Raw genomic sequence first — 22,205 nt, forward strand, 5'->3', positions numbered from 1 at the left:
ATCCATGGGGGGTGGCAGTGGAAGGGGATCGGTTTCATGGAAAGCAGGAGGAATTCAACCGTTGAGTGAATATGCTTGTCCTCACGTTACCTCAAGGGGCGAGGGCATCTCAGTCCTGCCAGAGGCAAGCTCCGGTGTGACCTTCGCTCATCACACTGCCCTTGTCCTGTTCCCTTCGGTAGCTGCAGGACTGGGTCTGACGTCTGGAGCAAGCTCCTGTCCTGCTGCATTTCAGGCAATTAGTGCCTGGCCCGGCAAGAGGCCCTGCAGCAGGGGCTTTAGGGTTATTGTTTCCTTAAAGGGATAAAAACCACTGGCCTTTCTCTCTTTTGCTGCTTTTTTTTCAGCTTTGCTGCTGCTGCAGTTGCAACTAGATGGGCCCATCTGGTAGTGGAGGAGCTGAGCTCTGCCAGACAAATCTGGCTTGCTGAGCAGCAGCGCTGGGAAGGGTTCAAAAGGCAGCACCTACCCTTTGTTGTATTTCCTGCGAGCTAACGAAACCGGTGTTTTGTGGAGCTCCTTTGTAACCTTGTTCTGTTGGTTTTGGCATGGATACTTTTATTCCTCCTGTTTGAAGTAAGTGGGAGAACAAAGTGACGAAAATGCCAATTCCAAAAAAAGGGTAATACAGAGTTGTAAAGATGCATCGTGGTGAGAAGGGTTGCAATTGTTTGCTGCCAGGAGTTGAAACGCGGAGAAGTGAAACTTTCTAGCGTCAGGGTGGGTTTCTGACAGATGTTTTTATCTTCTGGCTGTCTGCACGGAGTCTCACTGCAGTGTTACGAAGGCTCTGTGTGATGTCAGCCTAGAAAGCACACGTTTTAGGCTTTCCCCGTGGCCACATGGAGAGGGAATTTGCAATAATCCAAACATTGACAGAACCGTATTTGTTGACTTGCAGAAAATCCTAGCGCGTACTCCTCTGGGCTGCGATCACGTAAGCCCGAACACGATGACTTCTGTCTGCGCTTGCTGCTCCCCCGGCCTCAATAAACCTGGGAACCAGATTCATTTATTTAGGCCCCGATTCAGCAAAGCACTTAAGTACAGGCTTCAGCTCTCTCCTTTCCCGTCAGCCTGTCGGTGTGCTCGGAGCGAGGCGTGTGCGCTCTCCTGGGCGCGTGCGCCTCGCCTGTGCCTTGCCCTTTGTCAAGCAGGCAGCAAAACTGATGCCCTGGTATTAAAGTAATTTATTTAGCTCCCTCAGTACAGGAGCCCTCGTGCGAGGGTCTGGGATGGTAGTCTGCCCGCCTGCAGAGGTGGGTGGTTCCTGTGGCACCGGGTATTCCTTCTGTCCTGCTCTTGCCCATTGAGCCGGCCTCTGTGCTCTTGTGCAGGGCGTGGGGCAGGGGTCCCCTTCCAGTTTCCATCAGTAGAACATCAACAAGTCTTTCTTCATAGTCTTTTTTTTTTTCCATAACGGTTTTAAGAGAAAACATCAGCCGTGTCACGTGTACCTGAGTGTTTTGGTCTTTGCAGCTTTGCGTTTCCTAGGATTCACGTGACTTACCTTCCATTAACGTGCTTCTCTTCATCGTGAGGATTCTCAGAACTGCACGCCTCTGCCTGTGTGCCCGTGTGTGCACACGTGTGTTCCTGAGTTACACGGGCGGCAGCAAGGTGAACGTTTGTTGTGGGCTTAGGGATTTCTCAGGGTGAAAGTGCGAGGAAGTGGCAGTTGCCGTGCTGCCCCTACACCTGGTGTAGCTGTGTGAGGTTCAGACCCTCGCTTCCCCAGGAGCGCGGAGCTGCTGAATGGGCAGCTCATCCACAAGGTTTCAATCTGCTCAGAACAGCTCCAGAGAGCATTCCTTCTAATCCCCACCCATATTTGACCTGTTCTAGCTCGTTTTGAAGAGCTGCACCCAGCCTGTCCCTAGCTGTCTGCAGAAAGGTTTCTGCACAGCTCTTCCTGCGTACTGAGCTCATTTGGACCAGGAGCCCAGAAATCAGCGAGGGGGATTCATGAGTAGATCGGTCCCACTCACAAAATCAGAATTGATTGAGAGCATCTCTGTTTCTTACGAAACCCAGAAGACATGAGCGTGGCTAGAAATGCTTTTTTCCTTTGCTTTGAAGTTTAAAACATGCCTAGCAAAGCTGAACTTTGCAGGCTGCTCCCCACCTGATGTGCAAAATGCAGAGGTCTTTCCAGAAGCATGGGTTCTCGGGATCGTTGTGCTGAAGGTGCCATCCGGAACGCAGAAATCTGGGCAGTTCCTTTTACGAACTTGACTCCAATTATCCTAGAAAATACTTGTAATGTAGGTTTAGCGAATGTTGTTTTTAATGTGGAATAATTCATCCCATGAATCAAACAGCCTCCCTGCCCCACCCCCTGCAGCTGATGACAGCATCTTCCCACACTCCTTCCTTGGTAGCATTGTTTGACTGTTCCAGCTCCAGTAGGTTTCAGTTACCAATCAGCGTAATTGCAGTAACACACCAATAATAAGGGGAATTTAAGCTTCCTTTTCTTGTAGTTGAAGGCTCTTGTGCAGAAGTTTGAAGTCTTAATGGCAGTCACACGAGCAACATGCTGCACCCATTACGTGTCTGCAAGGGGGAACGGCAGCACTTCGGCAGGATAAAGGCTGGGTCTGGGGGACTCAGAGGCAGCCCAGTCCTGTCAGATGGCGTTGGTGCATCAAATATTAGAGTGGAAAACTCTAAGGATGGCTTACCATTTTAGTGGATGCCTAGGACACCTTGAATAGGGATGTTCTGGGAATTGCTTGCAGGTTGCTGGAATTGGAGTAATTAGAGTTGTCTTTAGTCTCACAGAGAAGTACAGCTGTGAACAACGAGGTAATATTTTCCCCTTGTGCGTGGCTCCAGTTTCCCCGTCAGGTTTGCTTTGTGTTTTTGCAGGTTCCAAATTTATGGAACTCACGTGAACTGGTGGTTTGTGCTCAGGTGAGGTCCCGGACCGCTGCTGGAGCAGCGCTGCAGCCAGCGACGGGTTAAGCACAACACCTTGGAGCAGTCAGAGGGCTGAGGGCTGAGCTGTCGCAGCTCCTTCTGCTTTGTATACAAGAGAGCCACCGGCTGCTCTTCCTGCCAGCACGCTTCCTACAGGAGGGGGAAGGAGGGGGGAAGATTAATGGAAAAAAATACACATATCAAGAAAGACCCAACGGCAAAATACTCCTCCTTTGTCTGGAAGGGCTGCCCGCTGGTGCCGCTCCCGGCCGGCTGCCTGCTGGCGGGCGCTCGCAGGCACTCGGGGGGTCGCAGCCACGGGTGTCGGGGTGTGGGGTGCCCAGGGGGGTCGCTGGGTGGGCGTGTGGGTGGTGTCACGGCGGGGCTGGCAGCCGCTGGCGGTGCCCAGTGCCCGACGCCGAGCCGTGCCCTGGTAGCGCCGGAGGCCGGCGGCGTCAGAGCGAGGCATTTTCCGTGCAGTGGGCACAAAAACGAACGCCTGCCAGAAGAGATCGATGTGAAACATTCTCTTTTATTGGGTGGCTGCCCAGACCTTCTGCTGCAACAGTAAATCCAATTGGTTGCTTCCTCCTACCATGCGCAGCTTCATGTGGGAAATGCCCTTTTTATCTACAATGGCTGACTGCGCCGTGCCGCACTGTCAGTGCCTGGGGAGCCCCTCTCCAGCGAGTACGGCTGCTGCTCAACGCTCGACTTCGGAAAGGGGGCGATTGTCTTGTTGTAGCTGATTCTATTTCTCTTTTTCCTGCAGGTTGCTGAAAAGTGCCTTTCCTGAAGCCACCGCTGCTTGGATTTCTGTCTAGGGCTGCCTCTCTCTTCCCCCTTTTGCCCCCCTTTCTTTTTAATTTGGCGTTGCTTGCAGTTCATACCCTGACGGCAACTCATCCATCCTCTTCCTTTTTGTTTTTTGCTCCCCATTTACACACAGTTTGCTCAGCCATTTTTCTTCCCCGAGTATGTAGCAAATATTTTAAAAAAGGAAAAAAAAATCTAACATCCTTCTGCTTGTTTTGATGCTCGTGGACCGTAATTTTTAGAAGCAAGAAAAAGAAGGAAAAAAAAAAAAAGTTTTCCCCCTAAGGACCGAGACCATTCCACAAACTGAAGTGCTGCCAGCAGCATATGCTTTTTGCAAGAATAATTGAAACCATTAACTGGAGAGCACAGAATTCTTTTGAAAGTCTGCCAGTTATTTTCAAGTAACTTAGGCAGTGGCACAAAATATAACACTTATATTTTAACTTCTACAATTGCACTTTTAGGAGCTGGCCTCTAATTTGATTTTCAGTTATTCTGATAAGATTTCTATTTTATGATTGGCTTTATGTTTAATTCTTGTTTAAACAAACACGATTTGACTTAAATGAAAACCTAAGTGCTGATGAATAGGAGTTCTACCAAAGCAACAAGTTAGTTATTTCTTCACGTTTAACTTGAATTCACTTTTTTACCCTTTTTTTAAAAAAAAAGAAAAAAAAGATCAGCAGTGAATATTGCCCTAAAGAAGGGTGTGATTGCTTGCGTTTTAATTTTTGTTTTTAATATGGCTGTAAACGTTTCCCTGGTTCGTGATACAAAATGGCTGACATTAGAAGTGTGTCGAGAGTTTCAGAGAGGTACTTGTTCTCGGTCTGACGCAGAGTGCAAGTTCGCCCACCCGTCGCGGAGTTGCCATGTGGAAAATGGTCGAGTTATTGCCTGCTTTGACTCCCTAAAGGTGAGGACTGTCTAACACATGCATTACCTAAGCTCACTTGCTTTCCTTCTCTTCTGAATCACTCGGCGTGCTGGGATATGAGATATATAGAACAACTGGGTTTTGTTCCGTTTCTGCGGAGAGGTTGCTGTTGGTGTGGGATGGAACTCCCAAAATCTAGGTTAGCCAGGAGTCTGCTTTTCCTTTGTTCAGTCTCATTTAAAAACTGGAAGTTTCAGACAGCTTTTTGTTTAGAAATCGTAGTGATAGTAGAAATAAGTGATGGGGGGGAGACTCCGCAGCAGTTCTGTTTTGATTGAGTCTGGCATCAGGTGCAATTGCATGAAGTGTCAGAGATCACAGGGGGAGAGAGAAAGAAAAAGAGGATTTTATCCAGAGCATTTTCTGATTTGTACCTCTGGTCTGAAACAGCTCTCCTTGAAATGGAGAATTCATGTGGGCAGCAAATGAAACTGAAATGAGAAAAGTAGAGAACCGAAACCCAGTGCTTTAATTCGTGTCCAGAGCACATTGGCTATGTATTCAGTGCAGGGATCTGAAATGTGCTTTTAATGAGCAGAAATAAAAGCAGCATTTTAAGATAATGAATCAGCTTTATGTGTATTTCCTGGAGACGGAGTTGCAGTTGCACTCTACCACTGTCCTGTAGATGAGGAACAGGCAAAATATTTGGAGAGTGGAGCTCACAGGGAAAAAAGGGTTGTTGGGAAAATGCATTCTGCAAGGGATACGAAAACACGCTTGTTGTGCTAGTATTGCCTAAGTTAGAGCTGAGCCTTTTTGCCAGTGATCGTCTTTGTAAAGTCACGTTTGCAGGGAGTAAGTGGTTCTTGGTTGCTTGTCACTGTCACAGTTCCGGGGTAACTTTCAGAACTTCAGAAACAGCCAGATTCTGAGCCAGGGTGGGTTGGCAGGGGACCTGAGCATCCCTGGGTCACTTCACTGGAGGTCTCTGGAAAGGAACTGTTTTTTTCCTCTCTTCTGAAAGTGGGGCCCCTCAAAGGTGTTTTAACTAGGATGATAAAAACCTTGAGATGTCATGGATAAGTGATTGCTTTGGAGAACTCTTGACATTGCGTTTAATGTTTTGATTTGAGTAATTAACCTGTTTGAATATCTAAAAGGAATCTGGTAAATTTTATAAGCTTAAAAGTTTTCCCTTGAACTTCAACTGTTGCTTGAAAAGGTTTGGGTTTATTTTTATGAGCACAATGACTAACAGAACTGGTGGAATTATGTATGTGCAGGTTCAGACCAGGACTGGATCTGGTCTAACATGGGCTTACCCAGTTTATTACTGTTTGTGGCTTCTTCATATTTTCACTTCTGTTCCCTTTTACCAAGAAGTTCAAGCTTCCTATTTGCATTTGGTTTTGCTCTTTTTAATCTGAGTGTATACAATGACTTAGTTGTACAGTGACTTTCAAATGTTCATTTACATTGCTGGCCTGCTGACAGTAAGAGACAGAAATATTCTTTATCAGAGGGGGGGGAAGTAATGTTCTTTATGCCCTTGAAACTTCTTGAATTGTAGCCAGTGGCAGTGCAGATATTTTGAATGAAGAGATTAATATGTTTACGTTTTATAGCATTCATTTGTGAACTGCAAGGAGTGCTGTAATGCCATGTAAGATATTACCATGTCCTTTGCAGCACCTGCCCAGTGCTTGCAGCTTTCTGAGGGGGGCATCCACTGCGTAGCCACCCCTCTTGGTTTGGCACTGAGCTACCCTGAAAGCAGTGCCCAGTGCGTGAGGATTCCCTGCATGCACGGGTTGCAGCACAGCGTTTGTGACGTGCCCAGCCTCTCTGTGCCAGGCCTTCCTCTTCCTCTGCACAGCTCCGGCTGTGGGATGTGCTGGACACGTGGATTCACAGCTCAGGTTCAAATCCCTGCTGCTGGCAAGAGCACTCAGTCCTCCCGCATCAGCACTGAGGAATGCGATGGGGAACACCATGTTGGAAAAGGGGAAAAAAAATCTGTTGGCTCTGTTGGTACGGTCTTCCACAGCTCAGCTTGTTTCCTCTGTAACTGGCTGTTAATAATGTTCTCATTGCAGTTTTCTCCTGACACAGTAGCAGATGCCCAATATGTGCTAGTTATGTGGCCTGAATTTTCATGGGAACGGGTTTTCCAGATTTTTCAGGCTTACGATAGCCCTGCGGAGGGCCAGCAGCGCTGCCTCCCAGGAATTACAGCTGGCAGAGAGCAGGCCGTTCAGCACATGGCCAGGGCTTTTGGGGGGGCTAGTTTTGCACCCCTTTTCTCGCACAAGGCGTGGGCCACAGCCTTCCCTCCTCCAGCCCCACAGCTCCTCTGTGCAGCCCCGTGGGTGCAGGTGCTCTCGTGGGGCACAGCCTGGTTCTGCCATCCCGCCGAAGGGTGCAGCTCCCAGCCCTGCCTTCCCAGCCCTCGTGGCAGGTTAACGCGGGTGGGTGGGTGGATGTGAGCGCACACCGCACATTTCCCAGTGCAGATAACCGCCCTGGTGACTAAACGCCCGAACAATGGTCTTCCTGTTCCTGGGCCTTGCGAGCCCAGCTCCAGCCCTGTTTGCAGCGGTATCGAGGGGCCTGTGGTCATAACGGTGGCCTCCCTTACGGTGGCAAGGGCAGCGTTACGTGTAACCGCCTCTGCTGGCTGGGTGCATGACTATTCCCTGTTAGTGGCTGCGATGCGTACAAGTTCATCTTTGTCTTTCACCATGCTGCTGCCTGCCAGGCAGGGGGGGTTGTCAGTCCTCCAGCCCACCCCAGGGTTGGCCCAGCGTTGTGCTGAGGCCCCCCCCCGTTAACGCCGTTGCACCCTCAGACCTGGTACAGGGAGCTTTTCCCTGCCCGCCCTGTGCACATCTTCGTGTGCTCAGTTGCTCTTCCCCTCCGACAGCTGTTGAGCACCAACCCTCTCCTCTCCGGCGGAGGGCTTTCTGACTGCTTAGTGCTCTTTTCATCTTTTCACGCCCTGCGTTAGCCGAACATCTGTGTTGCTTTATTGGAGACAGGATATAGGATGCTTGCCGCTAATAAGTTTTCCCGTTGTCTTGCAGTCGCCCAGGGCTTTGTTCAGAGGTTGCTTATCTGCATCCATTGTGTAGTGCTGCTGCTTGTTTTTTCTCACAGACCTCTTAAGCCTGAACAATGCGTTCATACAGGAACTTCTGATAACCCGGCATACAATGGTTTCACCTCGCCCGTCAGGTCACGCACGGCATCTATACGCTTACTGCATCTTTTCTGTTTTTTTCCTTCCCCGGTCTCACACAGCAGTTCTGCTTCTGTCGCAGTGGTGAGGGCAGCAGTGCTTCCAGAAGCAGGCAGAATGCTTTGGTGTGTGTTGGCTCACGTGTGAGGGTGTGCTACCTGCAAGCATGTAAAACAAAAAAAAGACAGGACTCTTGGTGTGGTAATGCAGGGGCTTCGCTGATGCTACGTGGGATTCACCGGCATGCGCTCTGCAGGAGCAATATGTAGCTGTGAAAAGCTTTGCTCGTGAAATATTTGGGTCTCAGTTAGGTTGTAAGTGCAGGGCTGGATCTTGTTGTCCTGGATCTGTGGTTCTTCGAAGGGGGAGTTTGCACATTTGTAGGCAACAGAAGGAACCTTTCTCAAGCAGATTGATACAAAATTTAAAAATAGTTCCTGTGAGAAGCTGTTCACAGATTTGAATGAGATGCCAAGAGATCTCTCACTCTCTACTCACGCTCCCCCTCCTCCAATTAGTCTTTAGAAACAATGTTATTTGAATTAATTTGCCTGAATGGATGGGCAAGTCTGCCCTGCTTGGTGAAGGGCAGCCCAGGGGTACCCAGTCCAGCTGCAGCCATGGCACCCCTGTCCCAGAAGGGGCCGCGGAGGCAGCTGGGCAGTGCCCCGCAGTACCCCCTGGGCAGGTCCCACGAGGACACTTGGACATTGCTTAACAGTGCCATTGAAGAAGGAAGATGTGGTCTTCGTGAGGTGCCCTTCATGTGCAGGGATGTCGGTACAGACAGCAGCAGGCTCACTTCAGAACAGCACCATCGTCGCATCCTTTTCCAGAGGGAAGACCTTGCCGCCGCCTCCCCCCCAGCTGCTGCTTGGTGAGGTGGTGTGAACTCTGTTATGTGTCGCTAAGGAACACTTGTTTAAGAAGCTATAAAGTAGAAAATAACATTTGAGCAAAGGAGAAGACTGTACTGTCATCGCTGTAAACTGAGATGCCCTTTGTGTTCATTCATCAGCTTTTCAGGCTCGGTACGCCTGGCCCATGCATAGCTGGTGGTTTTTGTAAGGGTCAGGACATGGCTTGCTGGCTCATGGCAATTCCTACAAAGGCTTGTCATGGCACTGCAAGTGCTCCTGGAGTCATTAACCTTCCTATTCAGATGGGATCAGGCAGCCGCAGTATGAGTCTGTCTGGTTCTTAATTCACCGGCCAGCAAATCGTTAGTTGTATTCGTCAGCTTGTAAGGCTGTCAGGAAGAAAAAGAAAAAAAAAAAGTTCGCTTGAAACACAAATTGATAAGCAGTAAGCTGATAGAAAGAGCATCAGTAGATAGCGAGGTGGTATTTAAAGAATATGTGGGTAATACACACCGGGTGTTCAAAGAAGCTTCAGTTTATATTGCTCGTGGCTTGGGCATCTGCATTGTGGCCTCATGGTTTAAAAAGATACAAGCCTAGCTTTGTGTTTTTTTATTTTGTTTGAATTTGCTTTATAAATAGGTATTTCCATATGCAAATTAAAGTTTTGAAGAGCACTTGGAAGGACAAAAGATTGTGTGGTGAAAATTTTAGGGTTATGAATTTTGACTGTAGGAGATCAAATTTAAAAATACTCATAAAGCTACTAGGTGTTTCAATGAAATTCTAAAGAAAAGTTGTCTGTGAACATGCATAAAATCGGTAATACAGTTTTGTTCAAATCCTCTGTTCTCTGAAAGAGGTCACTATCTGGTAATCGTATTCAAAGTCCCCCAGCAACCTGAGAAGCTGACGGTGTTTAGGCCTGACACTGGAGTACCTGAGGTTGTTCCTTCCAGTTTTCATGCTGATTTGTACTTGTTTTATGCTGACTTCATTAGAACTATTTCTGATTGTTACTCATTGGCAATCAAATCTTTTCTTAAGATTTGAAAACTTAAATAAACTACAAACTGGCAAACAACCGAAAACACCCACTAAACTCAGCATATGGTTCCACTCGTACAGAGGAAGAAAGCAAAGAAAGCAAACAAAGCCATAGAGATATTTTTGGAGAGACCCTGACTGTATATCTCAGCTCAACATAACGAAGGTGCGAATAAGTCAGGTGAACAACTTTAAGCCAAGTTACCTTTGTGAGAAACCTTTACTTCCATCGGTTAAGTCACTTACCTGCGTAGTGGCAGCTTTTGGTGATGAGACAGATTTGCAGCAGCATGCTGTTGACACTCAGTGTCTTGTCTGGATGCTTGCAAGTCTTATGGCACGCTTTAAGTGTATTTTTTTCTAGTGAATCAAATATCTGGAAGAGGGAGAAATGTATTTAGACTAAGTTTTTATTTATAGGAACTGTTTTTAATGTCTTTCTCTCAAAATAGACACTTCTGCTTGAAGTACCAGTCTGGTTTTGACAGCAGAACCTGACAGGTGTGTGCTGGTGAGTCTTGCTTGGATGGTTTCAAAGGATGCTGTCCTCAGCTGTCCTCTTGCTACTCTGCCATAGGTTTGTACCTCTACAGCAGGGTTAGCTGGAGGACAGCGTGCTTTAGGTGCTGAATAGTAAGTTGAACATCTGAGCTGAAATCCCCTTGGTCCTGGCTTTTTGTAAGGTGCTGGATGGGGAACTTAAAGCAACTGGAACCAGACCTGTGTTAGCTGCTGACTCTGCAGAACGGTAACAGACAGCAAGGGGCAGGAAGGTATTATTCACTGCAGCTATTTGCAAAGATGTAAGGCAGAGCCTTTGGCAGGAATCTCTTGTCTGTGCTTTATAGCTAGCAGGTGATTTTGAGGCATGCTATGGAGGGAGAAGGGGTTAGCCCTGTCCTTATCTCCACTGGGTCCTTCAGCAGCTGAGCAGCCACAGCAGGGAGTGCTTTATCTTGGCCTTCATGTTTCCAAGGATATGTGGCTTGTAAAAACCTGGTGTTGTCCAAGGATAACATGACAAGAAAGACAAGATGTCCATAGATTTCCTTGTGCAATTTCCTTGTGCATAGTCTAGTTTTGGTGCCACGCTGCAGGGGTGCTCCCTTCTGAGTTCATTGCTAGAAGAGCAGAGGAAATACTTGGAGTACCAAGTAGCTCTGGTGGAAATTGAGAAGTGAGACCCCATCCTGGTGTAGAGGGCTTCCTGGGGGTTTCCGGAGATTGACGCTTCCTTAACTGATTAGGTTTGGGCGACTTCTTCCTGAAAGTGTTGGTCCTGGTATGCCAACTTGGCCTGAATGGCCTCAGACTCTTACACCTGTGGAGGGTAGCTTTTGGGTGCCTGCTTTCCCAGGAGTTCGTGTGCTTTGCAGTGGGTGCTTGGCAAGCTTGGTGCTTGGTGTTAGGCTGGGATTTAACTCGCCAGGGAGATGACAAGCAGGTCTGTGTATGGCAGTGTACAGTTGCCTGAATTTTGGGTGCTACTCTCAGATGTGTTGTCCCTGGGTCAGGTTCAGAGAGGCTGGCGGAGGTATGGGTGCAGACTCGCACTTGAGGGCTCGGCCCCTGAGGTGGTCTTGGTGCAAGGAGCCACACAAGACCTCTGTGGTTTTCTTTTGTCATTTGGGTACATGATTTTGTTTATAACTTTTCCTTGGGAGAGTTTCTCAGATGTTTGCATTTCCCTTGAACATGTTGGAAAGCAGAGCCATGGCCACAAACTTGTCCTGAGACCATACTTTGGAGGCCAGCCTCTTAGGGGAGACAGGCCAAGCAAATTCAACAGCAGGGTTTTCTTGCCAACCTCTCCTCTCCTCTCCTCATCAGCCAGCCCTGGCAACGCAGGGCCTCTGCTCCTGTCTGCAGTTCAAAATGTCCTGATCTTGTCCCCGTGGCGTGAGCAACCACTATCCCGAAAGGATAAAGCCAGCAGCATTTACATTATTAATATCAGCCAAGAGTAACCTTGGTTTTCTGGTTGGGAAGATGGTGGTAAAGTGCTGACTGCTGCTCACAGCTGCCTAAAAAAGCAGGAGAGAAATTCTTTTGGGATGTGACTCTAAACCCTTCTGAGTTACGGCGTCCGCTGAAGCACATACATTTTGAAACCTTTTATGGGCATATTGCTGTGTTGCATGGGCCATGGCATGCCATCTGCTCCTGAGTCTTACTTCCCTTTTTTAAGGGCAGAGCCCTCCAGACTGGTGTTCCAGTTATGTGAAATACTTAAGCCTGACTTTAAGCAGTTTAGAATTACAGTGGAAAGCAAAGAACTCCTCGTGCTGAAGTGAGCTGTTGAATCAGGTTTTGAGAGAGGGAAATGGTCCTCTCAGCCCTTATCCAAGGGGAAGAGCTGCTTGTAGTTTCCTCTCTTACCTTTGGCTTTCCAGTTCAGGAGAGCTTTCTTCACACATGCTCCTGGAGCTCACAGTCCTGCTGGCTCTGCTCGGATATGCAAGTACGAGCTCAGTGCCTGTGACCCAGTGCAAATGCAGTGCTGTGCTCGGCAAGCCCCAGGGGTTGTCTCTGCCCTGAAAGGGGTGAGATGGGGCTCGAAAACCCAGCTGGCAAGGTCTAGCAGCTTTTACATTTACCCTCGCGTGTCTGTGAGTCAGAGCCTGGAGCTGGCCAAGGGAGTGCAGAGGGGCTGGTTGTGCCTGAAGTGAGCTCTGGCACCTCGGTGTGCGCTGTCATGTAACCTGCAGCGTCGCCAGATCCACCTGGGGAAGGAAGTTCAAGCTTTCCTTCTTCTAGCCCTGATCCGTAACAGTAGCTGGTGCTGGGATTCAAACCGATGCCCCAAACCTGCAAGTCCTTACCCACAGGGGAGGTTGGGGCAAATAGGGTCCTTGTAAATGTGGAGCCACACTTGGGCATGGTGTCCCGCCTTGCTGCTTCGTCAGCACACCTACCCAGCTATTTCTCTTGATTGCATGAGCCTGATGAAGTTGGCTGCAGGGAAGAGGGTGGAAGATTCCTTCAAGGAGAATGACACTGAACGAGCACATGGAGCTGGTGGATTTCTTCAGTAGCGTAGCATCGGTTTGATGTAATCCCTTTGCTGACAATAGCAATCTGCTGCTTGGTTCACTCAGCTGAAAGAGGGTGCAGTAACGTGTATTTATGTAATTGAGCTGTTTGGAAGCTTTGAAGCAAATATAAACAAGATGTGCCAGGTTTTCTGGAGAGCCCGTAGTCTGACATCTCCCACAGAACATTTAAATAAGTGGTTAGATTTCCAAGTGAGGAGCTGAGCTCTTTGAAAACCTGCCCCTATAAATATTGTTAAGTTGGTATTAAAATAAATGAATTTGAGGCACTTGGTTGAATGTTGCCCCCACGCAAGCACAGTTTTGTTTATGGCTTATTAACGTTGTTTTGTTGCTGTTCCTAAAACTGCAGAGAACCATGCAGTGACCACGTCTTGTCCCATTTGGTCTCTCCGACTGTGTCAAACGATGGCCTTTGGATTAAAGGAAAAGCCAAGGATTTGGAAAAACAGCATTCGAAGCCTTGCTATGACGCAGCCTGCTTTAAAGTGTTGCAATGCCAGTCTCCGTGCCTAATTGCACTTCTTGACCTCTCAGAAGCAGTACAAAGAAAATGCCTTAGACTGAGTGGAGTTGAGCTGCTGTAGTAACGAGACTCTGGGTGTCTTAGATGTCCTGAGTAAGCATTTCAAAACTTGACTCTGTCTAAATGAATAGCTATCAAATGTGGTTAGTTCTGCAAACAAGACTGCCTGTTATTGAAAGCCCTCTCTCCTGCAACAGAGGGGAAAATATTCTGCTGAACTCTAGCTAACATGTTAAGGTGGTAAAATATTTCTACTGTCCATGTGACATAAAGCACATGGCACGAAAGGAGCGGTGATCTGTGCTCGCAGGAGCCCTGGCGCTTCCGACATCTGACTCTGAACATCTGCACAGTGTCTGGCCTTGGTGTTGGCTTTCAGTGACTTGGTTACTCTGTCCCCACCACCAGAAGAATTGGAGGCTGTGATTCTGGACTGGTGGATTTTAACCTCTAGGTGTATTTTCACTTCTGTCAGAAGCTGGCACCTTGGTGTGCCTCTGTGCTGTGTCCTGTATTATGCTTGAGCTCCGAGCTGGAAAGCTGGGATCTGGAAGTGCCTTTCTATAGCCCTTAGTTTAAAACCGTGGGGAAGGTACGTACTCCTGAGGGAGAAGATGGGGCTGCTGAGAAATGGGTGTACTCAAACCAAGCACACTTGCAATTCCCAAAGTTTGTAGCAAAATGTTATAGCAGATGGCCCGCTTACAACGTGGGATATTATTAGAACCGTGATCAGTGCTAATAAGGTCATTGACAGTGGGGGAGGAGGTCGGTGTCTGACCTTGTTTGCAAGGTGGCAGCCTGTGCTCTAGGGGACAAGTTTTTCTCTTGCAGGAGTAGAATGTGAATGCACAAAACAACCCACTTCTGCATGCAGTAATACGGCTGCAGAGGAGACAAACACCCACTGCCCAGCCCTGCACATCTGCTGCAGGGACACTGCTTGCTGGGACCCTTGGCTGAGGTAAGCTCCTGAATCACCCTTAAAAAGCGGAGACAAATTCTGCTTACAGTAACAGTCCCAAGAATGGGAGCCCAGGATCAGTTTAGCTGGTCCTACAGAATTGGTATGACATCAAAGGCATTGCCTGGTTCCCTGCTAACTGGTTAGTGGTGTGCACTGAGCTTTGTCGTGCCTCTGCTCTCAGCGCTCCCTCTGGGTGGGTCTGCATGGAACAAGTCCTCCTTTTCTAGGCACAGCCTCTCCATGTCAGCGAGTGCTGCTCCTCGGTGCATGGGGGTATTGGATCATCTCATAGCAGAGAGATGGGAAAAGTAGCTCAGGTTTAGAAACGTTACGACTTGAGCCTCCTGAACCTTCTCTGAGCCCAGCTGGATAGTCTCCATTTGGGGTTAGCAAGGCATAGCTGCCACTGGGATGGCTGGAGAGGGCTGCTTATGCTTATGGAGAGAAAACAGCTCTGCCCTGCCTGCGTGGCCCCACTGCATTGAGGGGCTGCAGGGAGAGCACGTGAAGTACCTCTGCTTTTGCTGGGGTCAGGATTCGTCGTGGGCAGTGCAGCCACAGGGACATTGCAGCTAGCCTGAGAGCGCAGCCTTTATGTGACGGTGGTTCCTAAGTCCTCGTTATCCGCAGGGGCACGGCTGGCGCTGGGAACAATCACATGGAGATTAAGTCCTTAAAGAGCCCCTGCCACAACTGAGCAAAGTTTGAAAACAAAACCTCAGCGTGTAATCTCAGCTGCACCAGCTGATCCTGCTGACCGGCATGTCTTCTATTGCTGTTACCGCGGGATCAGAGCGGGAGCTGAGCTTCCTTCCTGACCATTACGTTCCACCTGACCGTGCTTGCTCCGTTCCTGCAGCATTGCCACGCGCAGTGCTGGGGCTCTGCTCCTGGGGTCCCCTCTGTGTGGCACTGCGGGTACAGGGTGCTGGCTGGGCTGAGTTTGGCAGGAGGAAGCAAGAGCCTTGCTGGGTTAGGCACTTCAGCTGATGCAGAAGCGCTTGAGCAGCCCGGACAGCAGGGAATTGAGAGCAGGAAATGGAGACGAACCTTCAAGGAGGGCTGGGAAACTCATGCAGATCCGGCAGAGGTGACTCTCAGAGGTCTGAGGTCAACTGTAGGAAGTAAAGTGCTTTACTCCCTGCGAGGGAGTCTTATTTAATAAAACAGTGGATTTCTGAGGCACAGGCTTGTCTTCCCATGCAGTGTTGCTTCTTCCCAAACACTGGAGCGGCAGGTGTTAAAAATGCACCTGGCACATTTTGCAGGAGTCCTCCCAAATCTCACTCCCATGTCACAAGACTTGCAGCCTTATTCTGATGCCCAGTTTCTCCTCCTTTCTGCTCTGTATCCTCCTCCCCTCTGGGTTTACTTGTCCCTGAGCCCTCCTGCAGCTCCGCTGCCCTCTCCACCCCTGTCGTTAGGTGGTGGTGTCAGTGGGGACTGAACGAGGCAACCCAGGAAGTCTCCTCTGCTTCTCCCTCCTCCTGTTGCATCGGTGGTCACTTTTTAGTTCAGTGCACCTGGTACCCTTGCAGATAAGCAGTAATCATCACGGTTACCTCCCTGCAGCCTTCAGCTCCCTGCTGTGTCAGTCGTGTTGCCTGCAAAGCCCCCGTAGCATTCGGAGGTGTAGGAGCTGGAACAAGGCAAGCCGGCTGAGTGACTCAGAGGTGCTCAGAGCTGGGGAGCTGTCAGGTTGGTGAAACTAGGCCAGAGATGTCTGAAACGTTCACGGGGCTGGGAGAGGTGGATGGCAGGGGAAGGTGGGGGGGGGCACTGCAGCAGGAGGGGAGTAGCTCCCGGGGGCTCCCAGGGCCGGCACATGGGGTGGGGAGGCTGGGCACAGGCACGCCAGCCTGAGCGGCACGGGCTGGATGCCCAGCGCACTGTAGCAGGGGGCGGATGAGCCAGCACTGCCTCCCCGCCAGCTCTGTGTCACAGTTCTGTCACCAGAGCCCACTCAAATGGTTTGTGAGCCACGGTTTGGAGCATTTAGGAAAAAAGTGCCTTGGCGGCCGAAGCACAAATGGATGGGGTCGCTTTCAGCTGGCGATGCGGAGGTGGGGAGAGCACCCCGTCTGCTGCTGGGAGGTGGGAGCTCAGCACCGAGGGCCACGTGGCTGCAGCTCTGCAGCTGCAGCAAGGACAGGCTCATCTGGAGGCTCGCTTCCAAGTGAATTGTCTGCCTGAGTTAGCAAGTCTTTGAGGAGGGAACGCAGAAGTGGTCTCCTGCAGAGCCTGTGCGCGCAACTTGCAGGCTGAATTCAATTGCCTGGATGTAAAACGCAGCGGAGTTAGTCCTCCTGCGAGTCTCAGCAGAGTCATAACTGGATGCTTTCCCCCCGTGCTGCCACACAGCCTCATGGTTATGGAGGATCAGTAAGTTGGAGATGCTTCACAGAGAATGGTAGCAAGCAGTTCTGTATTGTAGCTCCCTGCAGTGCGGAGGCATGGCAGAGACGGGGACTCTTCGTGTGGCAGATCTGTGGTGTGACTGAGGCTGCTCCCAGCAGTGGTGGTGTTTTTTCTACCAAGTCTGGTGTATTGAGACTGTGAAAGCTCTTTGGGCAAAGACCGTCTTGTTCTATGTTTGGGTAGTATTCAGAGCAGGACCCAGGGCTGTCTCATCGGTGAGTATTTGTGTTCCTGCAGACAAAAATCCCCTGTTGTGGCCTCGTGCGATGTAGTGCAGAGTGGATTCAAAGGATTTTGATTGCTGTTTTTGTGTTTTTCTGTGTGGGTTTTTTGAGCAGCCCAAGGTAATGTAAAATCTTTAGAAGCATTTACACAGAACAGAGCTTACATTAGCTAGGATGAAAACACCAATGTAAATGATTTTTGGTGCCTTGACTTGTGCTGACTCTAGGAAAACGACTTTAAGCGTCCTCTGAGCGTAACCCTGTCAGGAGTAGCCCAGCAAGATACAAAGTTTTAGTGCTATTCTTTAAATATTCCTCCTTTGTTTCAGAGCTACTTACAGAAAAGTTTGCATGGGATTTCTGCCCAGGCTCTATCGTAAGTCCATCTCTCAGTTTAACGAGTGAGAGCGTTTTTTCCAGCCGGGTGTTCGCTGACGTAGGCACCGGTCGTGCTGCATTCCAGGCTCGCTAATGACACTGGAGCTTCTTTGCAGCAGCTACTCCTCTCACGTGGCCAGAGAGGCTGCAGATGTCCTCAGGAAAGGTCACGCTGCCTTGCAGAAAAATCTTTCCTCACCCCATACGCTATGGGCCCGTCTTGCTTAAACGCAAATTAATGTTTGCATCACAGCTGGCTCTCACCCTGGCTCTACCTGATCGGGGCAGTGAAAGGTCTTCTTCTTGCTGCCCTATTAAGACAGGATTGTGCTGTGTCTGAAGGTCTCTCTGGCAGGTGGCAGCAGCAGAATACGCGAGGTCGGGTGTCTGCCAGCTTATGTAAGGAAGTCATATTGTCAAGATAGCTTTTAAAGGCTGTTTTCTATTAGAAAGCAAATCTTTGCATTCCTTTGTGTCTGCAAAAGGCTGAATGGCAGGCAGGCTGTATTGTACGGGTGACTGGGACGAGGATAAGCAGCTCGGAGTGGAAGTTGAGGGCAGGAGTTTGGAAAGTAGAGTGCGAATATGGAAAGGACGGGAAAAAACACAGTAATTTGATCAGTTTGCTTTTTGCGACCGAAGCCTGAATAAACAAGTGTGTGCACATGGATGTGCTTTAGTTCCTTCCACCTCCCTCAGCTTTTATGCTGTTGAACCTAAATAGATGAATCTGGCAGTTATTAAAAACAAACTCCAAAAAACAAAGGGAATGAAATGAAGGCTCTGGTCAGTTCCATTTCTGTTGGTGTGCTGAGATGGACAGACAGACAGACACACGTCCCGTTCCCCTCTTTACTCTTCTGTTACTGAGCAGTGTTATTTTGGGCTTGTACTAGTGCCACTCAGAAGAGAATTTAGGTCAGGATTTATGGCAGGGCACAAGTTGCATCCTGCAGGAGAGAGTGGATCCATGCACAGAATAAGGCTGTACAACCTTTTCAGCGTCCTGTCCTACAGCTCTTGTTACACGAGAGGGAACAGATCTAATCAGCAGCTACATGAAATTAACCTTTCAGCGTCTGAAATTGTTTTGTACAAAATGCGTTATTAGTTAATCCCCATTCCTGGCGTTGTTTGCAGAAGACAGCCGCTGCTAGATTTGGGGTTCTTCGGGCGGTACATTGCCATAGCCGCTCTGATTCCCGGGTCTGTAGGTCAGCGTGGAATTCAGGAGGAGCAAAAAGCCTCCTTGAGCAAGCTGCCTTGCAGCCTCCATTTGGCTTCTGTCCTGGGAAGGGTTTATTATTTGACTGTGCTCAGTTAGGAGCAAGACGGTGGATCTGCTTGGCTGAGCAATGTAGGGAGCCTGAATTTGCACAGACCCTCACGAGACTCTGGATAACAGGCTGGGAGGAACAAGGGTCTACAAGCAGCTTTGTAATGAGGACAGATCATCAGAAGTTTTCTCTGTGGCTGAGGCTGCTCTAATAAATCCATCATAAATTAACAGGTTTTCAGGTGCTGGCACAGAATTAGGCATGCTGTCCCTTAAGACTAGCTGCCTGTGTGGTACTTGTGACGAGCACACACAACCTGCAGTGAAATATGTCCCACAGTCAGCAGTGTGTTACTGACCAGATCCTCTTTGCCCACAGAGATGGCATTGCGTTATCTTCATGTCTGTGGACGAATGACTGTCTGTAAAAGACGCGTCCTGCTGTTGCTGCAGCCCATGTGCTCCACTGCTGCTGCGGGCTGTGCCCTGGACTCTTAACAAATATTTACGCTGCCTTTACCTTCCTTTCACTTGAGATTGTAGCTAAGATTGGTCACGTATCTGCTTTCTAGTGCTAGGCATTTCTTAAAGAACACATCTGAAGGAGTTTTCTTAAATGAAAAATCCTCTGAGACTTAAATGTGCATATGTTACTGGCTGTAATAAAGTATAAGGAACACAAACCAATCTCCAAAAGCTAACCAAGGTGAAATACTTGCCTGGGGCAAGGCAGGTTTTATTTTTCTTTTCCTTTATTATTTTTCTTTTTGTTTCCCCACTTCATTTCTTTTCAAGCCTTTCTGCCTCCCAGATAGAGGAGGCCTGTGATTCAGTGTCACTCGGCCTGGACGCCCCCCTTGGAAGCTCAGACCTGTCTGAGATGTGCGGTCCTTCCCGTTGTGCTTAGCAGGCTGGAGGAGCTCTCCTGAAGGTGCTTTAGGAATCAGCACCTTTAGTCCTCTGAGTAGCAGCAAGTCCCTTAAATCACGGGTGTGAAATCTGAGGCTCGGCGTGCTTTGTTTCCCCCAGCCTGGGGGAGGTGGTGGATGGTCTCTAGCTGTAGCTGACGCCCTGCAGTGTAGCTGCCAGCAAACCTGAGCTCACCAGCTGTGAAGCGAATGCTAAGCCAGTATCTGGGAGCAGATCTTACGGTGGCAGCTGAGGACGTCACCCTCTGCTTTGTCTGCCTGTAGTCACCTTCTTCAGTGGGTTAAGGTAAGGGACAGAGGGGCCATCCTGTGCTGTTCTGACGTCTGTTGGTGTCACCAGCAGAAGGGTGGAAAGCTGGGGCTGGCACTCCTGTGGTGTGCCCCCCTCTGATAGCTGGAGCTCTCAGAGCCCAGCCAGCCTCTCTCCCTGCCCGGAGAGCTGCTGGCACAGCGGTGCAGCTGTTACTCCATGGCAGCCCCTCGGTAGCTGAGGCTGAAAAACATCCTGCCAAGTTATTTTTCCAGACTGAGGATTCTCCCTGTAAATTGTCAGCCCAGATGGAATTAATTTTTTTAAACTTTTTCATTATTTTTTTGAAAAAGAGGAATCTGTTTATGCCCATTAAGCTGTTGCTTTCAGAGTGAAGCAACAACACAAACAAAAATCGGGCTAATTCTCAGATGGCAAGATGTTATTTCCTGCCAATTTCTAAAAAGGGGGGGGGGAGGGGGAGAAAAGTTTTTATTTGCAGGTTCATTTTCTGTGTTTTGTTTGTAATTATCTCCAAAGCACAGGGAGAATGAGGCTTTCTGAGCATCACTTTGCCCTCCATGGGACAGGAGAGAGGGTTTGGGGTTTGGACCTTTGTTAACAGTCTGTACTTCCTTGTTTGTCTTTTCCCTTGTGTAAACTCAAGGAGTGAGGCAGCCAGAGGTGGTCACACGTCTGATATTTGTATTCATGAGCACAGCGCTTTAACATTTATTCTCCTGGGCTTTAATGTACTTTGCTTGGTTCTGTCTACGCGTGGCTTGCCTGCTTCAATTGTAATATTCAACAGACTGTAGGTAGAGGAAGGTCAGAAGCATCAACTTTCCACATGACCTTGACAGATTCAATCAGCCAGTGAAAGTTGTAGAATTGGATTACGGGATTTGCAACGAAAAAGTGGTTTAAGGGGCAAGAGAAACTACACTTCGTATTGTCAAAAGCTGGCCAGGTGTAATAGCAATCTGGAGCAACATTGACAAAAGGTGGAAAACATATTAAAGAGTATTTTTGTGTGGTTTTTGTTGTTGATTTTAATACTGTAGTTGTGCAATATTGTTCGAGACTGGCATAGCTTTTGTAAATTATTACAGAAGAAAAATCAATGAAGTGACAGTGTTTCTATCTTCCAGGTAGAATTGATTTCTTTGCTTATGAATATCTCCACACAGAAACATTCACCGCTAGGAATATTAGCATTGGAGGATGTCACCTGCTTCATGTCCCGCTCTGAATACACGCGGTGATCCTAGGGCTAATCATGCTTTTAAAGTTGTTCTCTTTACAGGGCGCTAAATGCGTTCTTTCATAATTGTTATTGATCAGTTGCTTGAAATGTTCAGGGCTAGGGGTGTCCATAAAAGCTTGTTGCACTTGGAGAAAACCTGTATTTCGTACTGTGTTAACGAAATATTTCACTGTGCTTTTAAGATCCCTGAACCTGGGAGCATAGCAGAATACTTTGAAGACATTAGATATGATCAAACGATCAGTTCAGAACTCCAGACTTGATGACACTTCTGTTCTGTTTTAACCTCATTTCAAGTGTGTGGTGTTAAGAGATTGTGAACAAAATATAACCTGATCAACATGTATTGCTGGATAAAAAAAAAAAAAAACACCACTTTTTTCCTCTTTTGTGGAATGAGATTGCTGTTCAACACAAGTAGTAATCTCTCACATAAACATGTTTTCCTGTTCTTTGGCTCTGCAGCTCATAAAAAATATGCTTTGACAGTGCTGTACTCTTTCAATATATATTTCTTGGGCTTGGTAAACACTGGCCATTGCTTGGAGCAAGCAAAAATGTTCCACAAAACAAAAAACGTAAAATCAATACACGTTTTTCATTGAGCAGAGCAGAGCATGCCATTGGCCTGAATGAAGAGAGCTTGGCAGGAGAACAGAGCTGGAAAGAGTTGTCAAGTTGTAAAAATATAATGAAGGAGCTACAGGGCTTTTCCCCAACAAAATAACTGTTCTGAGTTTGTAAGAACTTCAAGTATAACAAACAGCTTGGAATGAAAATCCTACATGAAAGCAGGACAGCCATGACCTCTTTGTGCTGTCCTGGGGAAATTCAGCAGAACATTGCTGCATTCAGCAATGTGCAAAAGTAAATCTCACTCACAGCAGCTCTCAGCTTTCCTAATTGCCAGGTGAATGAGGAGCTGGGAGACTAAGCTGGTGCCTGTGGCTACTTGGAGTCCACCAGAATACAGCAGAGGCATGTCACCCTTGTTTCTAATTAAAATTTTAAAAAAATTGCCAGGGTGATGGTACTTGTTTAAATGCACGAGCTCCATGCTAACAAGCCATCCTGTCTGCGTGGAGCAGGGTTTGCCTGCAGAGTTCCCTGGTTTGGGGTGCTTGGTAGCAGTTAAGGTTGTCACTGGT

The 22,205-nt window shown here is 48.4% G+C and overlaps 1 protein-coding gene across 7 annotated transcripts in view; it reads left to right on the top strand.

The window, feature by feature from the left end:
• The window catches only part of MBNL3 (muscleblind like splicing regulator 3), a 91,017-nt gene that overhangs the window by 29,484 nt on the left and 39,328 nt on the right, over positions 1–22,205 (top strand). For 5 of the 7 annotated variants that reach the window (XR_004750445.1, XR_004750446.1, XM_035325160.1 and 2 more), the window contains exon 2: positions 3,695–4,660. The exons of 1 other annotated variant lie outside the window; for it this stretch is intronic. Coding sequence is in view for 4 of the 6 variants with exons in the window: in XM_035325160.1 (XP_035181051.1) it covers positions 4,487–4,660 (174 nt within the window). In the remaining 2 variants the exon portion in view is untranslated. Of the gene's footprint in view, positions 1–3,369; positions 3,613–3,694; positions 4,661–22,205 lie in introns of those variants that run through there. One more of the 7 variants, XM_035325161.1, reaches the window with a different exon arrangement.

Source organism: Oxyura jamaicensis, chromosome 4, assembly GCF_011077185.1.
Source record: "Oxyura jamaicensis isolate SHBP4307 breed ruddy duck chromosome 4, BPBGC_Ojam_1.0, whole genome shotgun sequence".
Classification (NCBI taxonomy): Eukaryota; Metazoa; Chordata; class Aves; order Anseriformes; family Anatidae; genus Oxyura; species Oxyura jamaicensis.